Below are 13,312 nucleotides of genomic sequence, written 5' to 3' on the forward strand. Positions count from 1 at the left end.
TGCCAATTTGGGCGACACTGAGAGGACGACGCCCATCTCCTGATTTGTGTCGGAAGATGGGCACCCTTCTCTTTCAAAAATAAGCCTGATAGTGTGATATGAAATGAGGCTATAAAACGATACCATACTGGTGATTTCTCTAGTCTAGTTCAGAGAGCAATTCTAATGAAACAGCAAAAATAAACAAGCAAACAGAATCCAGCTCAGTTCTATGAATCAATTTAGATATCCTCCTTACAAAAAATTGCACAGGTTGAGTATCAATCATATCTGGTAGAAAGGCTATAATCTATTCCAACTAGTGGCAACATAACGTGCATTTTCAGTGAAAACTAAATGCAGACTTTACTAGTAGAATGCTATTTGCAGAGATCAAAGGGTCCTTAGGAAGTTAGTGATGATTTCTGATTATTACCGTAATTATGCTATTAAGATTCATATTTTGAATACACTGGAAGGGGCGTCGTTAACAATGTGGGCCACTGTCAAGATGTGTTATTTTGGCACAGGCCAAACAATAACACCACTGTAGTAGCTAAGGCGATTATTTTAAATATCCAAGGAACTATACTTAACTATACCATTTCCTCTCACATTGTCAGTATCTAAATATACAATTGAGGAGTAGGAAAAACCTCAGAAATTTTGGGTAGCTATATCTTTTATAAAGCTGTAACTGAGCAATTAAGCTCTCAGTTTCTTCAACCATTGACTCAAAAACCTCCCCATTAATTTATATAGTCTGTCCAGGATATATAATCTCAACACATTTCACTTCTTCTTACTTCTATATATTATTCAATCATAAACAGGGTTCACTTATCGTAAAGAATACAGCCTTGTCCACTCCAAACCACAGTGACTCAAAAATATTTCTCATCACAGTCCAATCCTTGGTTCTTAATCCTGTAGAGCTATACATATCACAACTCGTCAGAGTTTTGAAGCACTTTTGCCACTGCATCAGGGTTCTTCCACTATCTCTGTTCTGTGTACCAGTCGCTCCAAACCTTTCTTCATCATTCCTAGTACTGCTGCTAGCAGTGAAGAAAAGTCAGGTTTTCAGGATATCCACAATGAATATGCATGCGATTGATTTGCATATACTGCCTCCATTGCATGCAAATCTCTTTCATGCATATTCATTGCAGATATCCCAAAAACCTGATTGGCAAGGGGGTACTCCAGGACTGAGTTAGGAAACACTGGTGTAGTGCCACTGTTCTTGCTTCTTAAATTTTTGATTTTCAGGTTAGATGTGACTATTTTGCTTACTGCAGGTCGATTTCAACTATCATATTATTGTTTTTCTGAATGATGCTTATAGTTGTTGAAATCTGCTTTTCTGATTGGTGAAAAGGTATGTTTGAATCTTCAGTATTGACAAAGAACTATGACTGCAGGAAGGGAAGTTGCAGAAGACGGGAGTTTGCATAACCACATGCTGAATAAAGCCCAAAACATTTAAACCCACCACACAACACTGAGTTTCACTGCAAACCATATTGTGGTTACCTTGTCTGCGCTGAGCTGCTGTGACAAGATTAGAAGTGCTAAGCCATTTAGCTCTGGTCAATGCTAGCACTAAATTTGCACCTGTGGAAGAACTAGTGATGTTCCCATTGGATCAACAACAAAATACACCTTATCTTATCCTCTATTATCTCAAGGATGTCATTTGCAGTAACTTACCTGTAGCAGGTATTCTCCAAGGACTGCAGACTATATATTCTCACAGTTGGGTAATGCGTTGCTGCGTTGCCCCGGTCCGGAGCTTGTATCAAGCTTTTAAACAGAGGTCTTTTGGAGCGAGACGTGCTCCAGTGTGCATGCGCAAGTGCCTTCCCGCCCACCGTGCAAGCGCGGGGCCAACAGCACAATACTAAAACGAAAAGCATAAAAGTCAACTCCAAGAAGAGGTGGGAGGGTATGTGAGAATATATAGCCTGCTGTCCTTGGAGAATACCTGCTAAAGGTAAGTATCTTCGCTTTCTTCGAGGACAAGCAGGCTAATATTCTCACAATTGGTGAATCCCTAGCTACCAGGCTCATGAGGAACAACCAATGATGACTTGCACCTCATAATAGCGAGGATAGAATACAGAGAAAGTGATAACCACATGCAAATCATCGCGGTGAAGCCTGGAATAGAATACGAACGGGCTAGGCGGGTGGAGTTGAATTCTAAAATCAAAAGTAAATACCATTCATCCAAATCTATGGATATGTTGGGAATGCTTCCACAGGCATGCTAACTAAAACAGGAATGAGACATACATGTGTGGGATGAAGAGAACACCACAACTAACTAATCTAAGCAAAAGAAGCAAATGATACAGCCATAGTTTGACACTGGAAACCTGAAGTGGATTAGCATGGGTAGCCCAGCCTGGGCAAAAGGGAAAGAAAAATATGGAGGTACCGTAGCTAAACAGACATCGAACATTCTACTAAGGTGACCCACAGCTTGTGAGAGAGAAAGAAACAAAAATCTGAGGAGGCAGCCTTTGGGGCTGAGACCGTAACAAAGATAGGCCAAAAGGCGCTTGCAGTCCAATGAGTGGAATACGTGCCTGCCATGGGAAGGAATTTGCGGGAAGGGTAGAGGCAAGAACAGCAGCTAATGTAAAATGAACGCCTATAGAACCTGAGGTAAGAACCTAGGGTGCATGCAGAGAACCATTCCATTATGATGAAAAAATGAAAACTGGTCCCAGGGCCAATGGTCATGGTCCTAGTAAGGAACAGTTAGCAGGAGTAAATATGTTCAGGTCGAGAACTCCCACTGACACGGAAATAAACAGCGTAAAAGCAGTGCTTAGGAAATGGGGATACTGACGCTGAAGGGACAGAGGTGTGAAAAGGTGTATTCGTTACTCAAAGATGACAGCACTGAATACACTGAGGTGACACCCTAGCAAGTTGACAAAATTAAACTCAGAAAGATGTAGAAGGTATACATATCACAAGGCAAACTATCTCATTTGAAAGAGAAACACTTCTTAAGGAAAACTTGAAAATCCAGAAAGGCTGTGGAGACAACTTAAGGAAAGGAAACTATCCAGAAACCTAGATAAGCCATGCCACGAGAGCCATAGCCTGGAGGATGGGATGCAGAGATGACTCCCCATTGCACAGGAAGAGGGGTGGAGAATACTCCATGGTCCAAAGAGAATTCCAGTACGTCAAACTGAAGAGGCGAAGATGGAAGCAGAGAATGGGCTCCCAGGACATAGCTGCTTGGCAACAGAGCCTACCCCAACAGGGAAAAGAAAGGAGGTGAATAGACAAGAGTGATTCCCCAAAGAAGGGGAAAGGTAGGAGATGGTAGTCTGGTACAGACCTCACCTGGAGGAGAAAGGAAGGACGGGCGATGCACTAGAGTAACCATGAGAGATACTGCAAGGATGGTCTAGAATAAGAACCACAGGACCTTGTAAAGTCTAAAGGCCAGACTGTTAAAATTGCCTGTCCAAGAATTGGTGTGAAGGAGCATATCTGAAAAAACAATCCTCCGTCACAGTCGTACAGCCCCCTGACACAGAGGACGAAGCCAGAGCATCGACTGTGTGAACGAAAGTAAAGCAGCTAGATAGTCTACACTGCAAACGCTGGATGTATGAGGCCTCCTAGAGGCCGAGGTTGACAAAACAGTCGAGGGGAAAAACCTAACAAAAGGGTTTCGCACTATAGGTGGGAAACTGCTACCCTTAGAAGATCCCAAAATCGAGTACCATCACAGGGACTAATGGGGCAGAATTGGTTCCCAAAGGCGAAAGCAAATGAGCCATGGGTACATAAGGATAAATTCCTTCAGTGTCCCCATGGTCTGACATCACTAAGAAGTTAGAGTGTGCTAGGATATCCCATGGAAAAGGAAGCATGGGTGTGTACAGATAGTGGAAGCTATGCAATTCACAAATGGAAGAGGGATATGGCAACAAGCCCAGTGCCCAACTGGTCTGAGCGACCAGAACATCTGCTCCCTATAGTGGGAGAGACACCAAGTTAGGCGAGTCGACAGCAGGAACCCAATGATGAAGAAGGATACAGGAAGCAGAAGGGACTGGGGTCAGTGTAACAAAAATCTCACTATGTACAGCACCCAAAAAGTGCTCCAAGTGGACCCCGAGCACCGGTTGTCGATGTGCACAGCAAGGAATCGAATGAGCAAATATAGGGACTCACAGGCAGCACGGGGAAGCTGCCAAGAGAACGACACATAGTAAATATCCTGAATGAAGTCAAAAGGAAGTAAAACGTTCTCAGTTGAAAAGAAAGAGACTGCTTATGTAGAATAGCCAGGAAGGTTAGATGGTAGAGCTGACAATCACCCAGAACCATGGGGAGTAGGAATGGAAAACCTCTCCCAACTTGGGATGGCCCTGCCCTCAATGACAGCTTTGGCCTATCCAGAAAATTCCACAGGAAGGGGACCATCTTAGACTGTACGCTGCCAAGAAAGAAGAAGAGTCAAGAGGCAGCATAAAAAGCAGTCCCGTAGTGAACAAAGAGCCAAGGACGCTCAGAATAGAAACGCAATTGTCTCCCCCTGGTGAGAAGTGCCCATGATCAAAGGCCTTCAGAAAGGCTGAGAGATATTCCAAAAGAAACACCTCATACTGAGACTGATTTGAGCCACTCTCAATGGAAGAGCTGTCAGCCCGAGGCCTGAAAAACAGCAGCCTCCGCGCAACCAGTAGGGTATCCGGGCAATAATGTGCAATAGAGCAATTGTCCTCTGGAGAACAAGTCTTCCCTGGAGTCATCCAAAGGGGTACATTGGCGCATTTGAAGCGCTATGCAGGCTGAGAGGCAAGCTGAAAACAGGAAGAAATAGGCTAATTTGAATTTTATGAAGGCCAGCGAGAAGAGGTGGCGAAGAAAAGGACCTTTATTTTGATTTAAGGAAGAATCTCCTAAAAAGGAGGAAGTCGAAGAAAGTACTCGGGAGTAGAAAATGTGATGGCAGCCATGAGGTCCTGATGAGGTTAGTGACCCCCTCCAATCTGATCCCAAAAGAGGTCCTCTCTGGAATTTGGGAGCCACCAGCCTCCGGCAACCATACAAAGTTAGCGAGACACAGACACTAAGGACCACCTGGTCCTGCTGGAAGCTGCAGCAAGGAATGGCACCAGAACGGGGGACAGACCATCTCTTGTTCAGGCAACTGACCAGCTCCAATAAGCGATAAGCTTCCAATGCCAGCATGGAATGAAGATTCATAGGGTATGCTCTGGAAAAGGTAGCTGGTCTGAGGGGTCAGGAGAAGGGCAACGAAAACTCCATATGTGTCCTTCAGTGTCAGACTGTGAGCCCTTGTGCCTTGATCCCACACCTTAGCTGAGTCCAATGTCGGTGTCGGAAGGCGCACAGACAACCCTGAATCTTCACCTGGGAAGGCCGCCGTTCCCTGGAAGTTGAGTCTGCAGGTGCGGGCAGTCTACAGGTCTTTTGTAACCATGCGGGGTTGTTGCCCAGGAAAGACACAGGTGGAAAACAGATACCTAGAAGGAGGTAGTCAGGATCTGGTCCGCGGTCAGGGCAGGCAGCAAACAAGCAATGGTCAGGATTCGGTCCGAGGTCAGGGCAGGCAGCAAACAAGCAATGGTCAGGATTCGGTCCGAAGTCAGGGCAGGCAGCAAACAAGATATGGTCAGGATTCGGTCCAAAGTCAGGGCAGGCAGCGAACAAGCAATGGTCAGGATCCGGTCCAAAGTCAGGGCAGGCAGCAAATAACAGAGTCCAAAACAGGCAAAGGTCAAAAATCAGGAACAAATACAAGAAGGTCCAACTGCACTGCAACTACCCAGGAACTGAATAGAAGCTGAAGCACAGAAGGACTAAAGGCAAGGCTTTAAATAGTAAGACAATTGGAGTCAACCATCCTCAGCTGAATCCAAAATGGCTGCCCCCACAGGAGATCTGAAAGGACCAAATATGGGCTTCCTTCCTGTCCTTGTTACTCCAAGATGGCTTCCTAAGAGATGATCTATCCAAGATGGCTGTACCCCTAGAGCTATCCAAGATGGCTACGACTCTTCAGCTATCCAAGATGGCTGCAGCCATTGATCCAACCAAGATGACAGCTGCCAGAAATAGGAAACAGAAACAGACCCTCCTAAGACTGAATCTCGTCCCTTTCAGACGGAACTGCGGGATGACCTAGCCGGAAGGAGCGTCGAACAGGTGAGGGAAGTGACATTTTGAGTGAGCCCACAGCACTAGCGTCCCTGCTAGTGAGCACCAAAACATTGGTCATGGAATCACGTGAGGGTGTATCCAATCACCATGGAAGGATGAAGTAGTAGAGTCATGAAACCCAAGAGTCTTCTGAAACTTGTTCTTGGTGTCCATGGGAGGGAGCAGAGCTACAGAAGAGCCTTCCAATCCCTCACAAGAACATCAAGGAAAAACTGATGGAAAAAGACCGGGTCGGATCTCCTGAGACTCGGAGTCCAGAAACTCAAACGGGTTAAACCATCCACCACCTGCAAAGGCAGTGAGAAGACGACACTAGGTCCTCAGAATAGAAGGGAAGGACAGGCTCGTCAATAGAGACAATAGCTGTACTCATGGAGGGGAGCTACAGCAGACAGCATTCCAAAGGACCCTCTCTGCCAGAAGGTATGGGGATGTGCCACTGATATGCATAAGGTTTTTTTTTTAATCTGGTAAAGTATTGTAACTGATATTTACCTAAAGAAACCTAATTCATCATACATTGTTCTCTACATTATGATGTGTTGTATTTTATAATATTATATACCACCTCGCTCAATAAATATTGAAAAAACGTGAGTGAAGGAAATGCCTCTGCCTTTTGATTAACAGGAACCCTTTTCTCTTTTCCAATGTGTACTAATCAATAGCAAAGTTTGCTCTGCCCCTTTGGTCATCCATAGCACAACAAAGCTTTATTCAGGTCATGTGATACTCAGTAGTTAAGCAGAGACATGTCCTGTAGTCTCCTAAAATCTGACTTGCTTGCTGCTGGGACCTTTGCTTAATACAACCTGCTGACCTACTTCCAAAGGAGAGAATCATAGTTCAGCACTCGAATACAAAAGTTTGTAAGACTCTACCTCTTAAACCAAAAGGAGTTGGGTCACTCTTTACTTCATGGCGCTTAGTTTTTTTGTCAGGACTTGTAGGAGAAGCTGAAAGAGGATGAACAGGCAAAATCATAGAAGAGAAGAACTGATGAAGAACATACAGTGTAGTAGTAGTTACTGGTGTACAGCATCTTTGAGTTCCTACTGGAGTGATAAGCCAGTTCCTGATAAACGAGCAGTTGCTCAAGGTTTTAGAATCACACTAGTTATGACTTGACAATTCATTTTTATTTTTCACTCTGATTAACACTATGAGAAGTGTGTCAGATAAGAATTTGTAGTTGTTAGACTTCATATTTATACTTTCATCTAGAAACTTCAGTACTACACAAAGCATTAAGCCATGATAAGAATAAGTCCATGGCTCAAGTCCTTCGTGAGCATGTTGCTACTGAATTATACTCTACATTTCTTATCTTCATATTGGTATTCTGTACATTTATCATTATGGTATATTTGTGAGATGGAAAGACTCAGGGCGGTGCGTAATAGTACTGTGGAGAAATGGGAGGCAATTTGGTAACCTTTTAGGAAACATTGTTCTTGTTAAGCGGGGCACTTGGGGTGTGGGGTGGGGAGGGGTGGGGTGGGTGTTTGGGTTTAGTAACAAAAAACAACAAAAAAGTTTTTATAAAATTGAGGCGTAATTCTGTTTTATGTGTGACATTGATCTTGTTAGACTTTTTCTTGTAAGCTTCATATTAGTTGGGTTATATTGGACATTGGAGTTATTGTACTGTGATTGGTTTTTGCTATCTGGTTTTTGCTATGTTGTCTTAATGTCTGTTTAAAGGCTTTTCAATGTTTAATAAAAGCTTCATACAAATTAAACAAAAAAGAAATGTATTTAGAGAGTTCTCCAAATATCAGCACTCACAAAATATTCCTTCCTAGAGCAAAAAGGGTTACAGATGTATTTTTGAATGAAAGTAGTAAGCTTCCTGGTGTGTGTACTCAAGGCCCCAATAGACATTATGAGGGCAATTCTATAACTGGGCACCACCATTTAGATGCTCCAAGACTATATAGTAAAAACCTATTGTATAATGGAACCAAGGTGCCTAGATTCCATTACAGAATACTGGTGTTAACTGTGAGTTCCTAAGTTCAGCAGGGACATGTGTAACTTACATTATTCTGTAAGTTACGTGCATAAATGGAAGCCCCACCTATGTCCTGTCTGTGATCCTCCCCTATGTATGCCCCCTTACAAATATGTGCTATGTAAATTTAAGTGGATATTTACAAAACAGCACATAGGTAGCATAATGGCATTTATGCATGCATATGTCATTATTCTAAAACTTTACACCTATAGGGCCAGATTATATAAAAGGTGACTGAAAATTCCGCTCAGAAAAAAATACGCCTACGTGTATTCTGTAAAGTACACCTAATTTTTATAGAATAGGCTTAAATTTCCACGTGGTATATAAAATAATGCCGAACGCATCTCCATGTGACCAAAATGTAGTCATGGACATTTATGCTATATTTTACTTGGCGTAAATCCCACCGCCTAAATTAGGCACAGAGCAGATGTATTCTATAACAATGCACACAGATTTCAGAAATACCCACACCCCACCCTCTTTCCAACTATGCGACTTAGAATTTAGGCTCACAACATTACAGAGTAATCTTAGCGACTTGTGCATGTAAATCTTAATGCCAATTAGTGCTGATAATTGATTCACAGTGCTGATTAGCTAGTTAACCAATTAAGTTATGTGCATTGTTATAGACTACACTTCGATTTCTGTACGGAAATTAAGGCATCATATAAAGAATCCCGGGGATAACGTACACGTAAATGAGCACCTGGTTTATAGAATAGTCTTTTACGGGGCTAATTTTATAAGGCACTGGAGTATATGGGACCGTACTTTATATGCTCAAGTAGATTCTGATAAAATTGACTGGAGATAAACACAAAGTAGATGCAAAGGCTCTGCGTGGTGATGGGATTATTTATAAAGCTTGTTGTTTTTGCATTTAAAGCACATTTTACATCTTGAAAAGGCCTCTTATAAAGCAGTGGATGCATACACACATAAAGAGTAGGCTCTTTGATGCAAACTATGTAGATGATGGTGCTGTATATAGGAAGCAATTTAAAAGCCATGACTAGCATTTATTTATTTATTTATTTTAAAACTTTATGACCAGCTTATCCCAAGTGATTCGCATAGAAACACTCATATTAAAACAAATCTGAGAGTGGCATATAAATATTGACCCATACAGTTTTCTTATCAACAGTGCTGTGAGTGGCAACATGGCCAGAGAATCAGGACAGAGGTCAACTGATTTGGCAAATGGAATGTCAGTGAACTACTGAGCTCTGGTACAGATTTGTAAGCTGTATAGGAGGGACAAGGAGACTCATGGTTTAGTAGCAGGTGTTGCTAGCTACTATACAGAGGACCTGAGTCTGATTCCTGAGACAGGCTTCTGGTCTCTGGAGTCGTCAGAGATGGGAATGCTGCTCAGAAGGCATTCAAAACCCCCCTCTGAGGTAGAGGAGTGTGAGCTATATCACAAAGGTGACATCTTAGGCCCTGTTTACTAAGCTAGCGTTTTTAGTGTACGCTAAACGCTAGAGTCACCCATATATTCCTTTGGGCAACTTAGTGTTTAGCGTGTGCTAATCATTAGCATGTGCTAAAAAAACTAACGCACCCTGAGGGTCTTTTACAAAGTGTCGGTAAGCCCAAAGCAGGCTTACTGAATGCTAAATAGGGACTACTGCCAGCCCAAAATGGCCACCAGCAGTAGTTCTGTCCCAAGCACGCGCCATTTCTGTGGGAAAGAGAACCCCCCCCCCAGAAATGGCTTGCACGGCGGTAACCCGGCAGTAATAGCTGCACACTGCCTGGTTACCACTGGGTTACCGTGGGAGCCCTTACTGCAACCTCAATGTGTGGAGGTAAGTAGTTCTCTTATTGGATGGCCATATTTGGGGGCTTTATACCCACTGCGGTAAAAAGGGCCCTGGTGCGTGGGAAAAATGGCTCCCGCTGCTAGCGCAGGGTCCTTTTTCCAGAAGCTTGTTAAAAGGACCCCCCTTACCGTTGCTTAGTAAACAGGGCCCCTAGTGTGCAAACCAAGTGAGTAATTTTATAAAAGCACATATATGGGTATGTTGTGTCTCTTTTATAAGATGTATCAAATACACCCTAATATCATTCACTAAAGCTTTTTAAAAGATGTTTTGGGCCATCATATTAGAAGTGAAACGATATATATTTTTAAATATTGAATATATCTTGAGAAATGTGTCTTCCATTTTATATGCCCAATCAGTTTATATCAAATCAATATGACTCTTCCAAACACTCAAAAAATTAAACATTACTTAGCTTAAACTGATGAGTAGTGAATCTTCAGACAGCATATTCTTTACTTCAGATGTGCAGCCATCACCTATTAAATTGTACAAGTATCACTGACCCAATTGATCTGATTGGAAAATTTACTGAATATTTGAGGCTTAAATACAGTTGTCATTCTGAAAATAAAATCAGTGTGATGAAGTCTTATGGACCTGCTATGCAGCATGTTTGAAAATTAATTTATTTAAAAAAATGTATGTCATGCTGCCCTGATGCACAGCGATTGCTTGAAACATGATTGTGACAGTAATCCTTATATGGTATAGTGCAGTGGCTCCCAAATCTGGTCCTGGAGGCATCCCAGCCACTGCATGCAAATTTCTCTCATGAATACTCATTGTGGATATCCTGAAAACCTGACTGGCTGGGGTGCCTCCAGGACCAGGTTTGGGAATCACAGGTTTAGTGGGTGATGGCTGTAAAGCTGAAGTAAAAGAGTGTGCTGTTTGAAGATTCACTACTCATCGGTTTAAGTTAAGTAATGTTTAATTTTTCTAGTGTTTAGAAGAGTCGTATATTGATTAGATACACAGTGATTGGACATATACAACTGAAGACATATTCTCAAGATACTGTATTTATTAAAAGGGCTTACAGAATACATCACTGAAGCATTTTGAAAACTTAAATATGGAGAGCATCTAATATGATGGTCCAAAAGAATCTTTTAAAAGGGTTTAGTGAATATTAGGGTGTGTTATGCTATTAAGAACTACTTGCTTCTTTGTTTTGGGACCTATTTTGGAAATCCAAAACATCGAACCCAAGTGGAAATTAAACCTAACACCAAACTAACTATTATAATATTGAACAATCTTACAAAAGGAGAGAGGAAGAGAGAAAGGGAAAAGACCCCAGAAGCCCGTGGTAATACAGCACCCTATGGACCAGATCATGGAAAGCTCATGTAGTGCTCAGTTAGAGCTCTGTATGGGCTGTATCCACTGGACCTCAATCGATCATCGGCCAAAAACCCTTTCAAAAACTTTTATTGTGAATTCAACTTATAATCATGTGAACACATTTAAAATCATAAACTTTATGTGTAGCATGTAGCATGCTTATCTGTTCCCAATGGGGCCCGTTTCATCCTTAGGCCTCTTCAGGGATGCAGTACTTTAACTGTCGCCATTTTCTTGCTCTGTTGGTCCAGTCCGTAGGGTGCTGTATTACCACGGACTTCTGAGGTCTTTTCCTTTTCTCTCTTCCTCTCTCCTTTTGTAAGGTTGTTCACTAATATAATAGTTAGTTTGGTGTTGGGATTAACCTCCACTTGGGTTGGATGTTTTGATCTTATTATTTGTGGATTGTAGAATCAATTTGGTTGAAAATCTTTATAAAGGTAACATATGTACTTATGTACCTTTATAAAATTATTCCACTGACAGTAGGAACATAAAGTTGTACTTGTTCCAAGGCAGCTGTATGTATTAATGTTTATGTGTCAGTAAGAATATGCATAGGTGCCATCCTGCCCCAGATCTGCCTATTCTCCACACCTGGGAATGCCTGCTCATATAAGTAGACACTATCATTTTTCTGTGCCTAACTTTCATGCAATTTTATATGTCTGCTTGAGCTTGCAAAATGTCCTACACACTCTAAACTGTCAAAACTAACTTTGTGCTGATACCTGGGCCTGTCAGAAAAATCATTGGTAATGTTTGGCTTTTAGATGTAGGAAGTAACGTTTCTGTTAAGGCAAGCATGAATCAGACATAGCTTTAATTATTAAATGCTGTACCCTATATATCTTCTCCAGAAAGAACTCAAAGGTAGGCAGATTAATATAAGCAGAAGTAAGAAGATGCACGGAAAGCCATATTTTTTTTGCAAGGACCAAATTTTTGCAAGAACAGTTAACAGCACCGTCCAGAATTCCTCCTAGCAATCAGAAACTAAGTAATAATCTAAGAATCTCAACACAAGAGTAATCTTGTTCCAAAGAAACATCATTTTTCACATTCAAATCATTAACTCTGTAGGTGGAAAATTTATCCATATAGTTGAAATAATACAATCTCTGGAATTATCTGTGACACCAAAAAAATCTACCATTGGAAAGTTGTGGCTTTGCTATTGGTTTGATATATTAATTGTTGCAGAGAGACTGCCATTAAAAATAAATTTAAAATTTGTGCCAGAGCACAAACAGTTGAAAAGTTAAGACAGAATAAATATAATAACCATCCCTATTACGTTTATCTTCAGTTGCCACAATTGCAGAAACTGAACAGTAAACAAAATTCTATAAATGCTGTACATGGTAGGAAATGGTAAATGAATTTATAGTAGATGTTTTAGTTTTACCTTTCTGATTTTTGAGGTTAGTAAAGCCCTGCAGTGTAAAGCGTTTTTTTGATAGTGCAGAGCATTCTGAGGTAGGACTAGTTATTGAATCATCTAAAATTGAAAGAGAAAGAGACAGAAAAAAAAAGAGGAAAATGCAGGTGAAAATTAAATTTGAAAGAACCTCAATTAGCACCAAAGGACAAACTCCTTAAGGAGTAAAAGAGGAGCAGCGGAAGACACAGATATATCAAAACTGTTCCTGCAGCTGAATGTATGTAAGGCTAAATAATCAGTGTGAGGTACACGACAACATCTTTAAAGTGCCCCCCTGGTCTTCATCTCTTGACGTTATGTTATATTAGACTTCTATTCCACAAAAACCTACACAGTTCTATGCAGATTACAATATTCCAAAGAAAGACTGGACAAACCGACAATCCAGGAATTGCAATTTCAGAACCTGACACAACTTAAATTTTTTAAAAATACTACATATTTGTTGACTAGCAA

At 41.4% G+C, this 13,312-nt stretch overlaps 1 protein-coding gene across 5 annotated transcripts in view; it reads right to left on the reverse strand.

Moving 5' to 3' along the window:
* The window catches only part of MCF2L (MCF.2 cell line derived transforming sequence like), a 329,928-nt gene that overhangs the window by 10,376 nt on the left and 306,240 nt on the right, over positions 1–13,312 (reverse strand). For 3 of the 5 annotated variants that reach the window (XM_030201525.1, XM_030201522.1, XM_030201524.1), the window contains exons 27-28: positions 12,821–12,913; positions 7,086–7,160 (exon numbers count right to left, since the gene is read on the reverse strand). The exons of 1 other annotated variant lie outside the window; for it this stretch is intronic. In XM_030201525.1, the coding sequence (XP_030057385.1) occupies positions 7,086–7,160; positions 12,821–12,913 (168 nt within the window). The remainder of the gene's footprint in view (positions 1–7,085; positions 7,161–12,820; positions 12,914–13,312) is intronic. One more of the 5 variants, XM_030201523.1, reaches the window with a different exon arrangement.

Source organism: Microcaecilia unicolor, chromosome 4 (genome assembly GCF_901765095.1).
Source record: "Microcaecilia unicolor chromosome 4, aMicUni1.1, whole genome shotgun sequence".
NCBI lineage: Eukaryota > Metazoa > Chordata > Amphibia > Gymnophiona > Siphonopidae > Microcaecilia > Microcaecilia unicolor.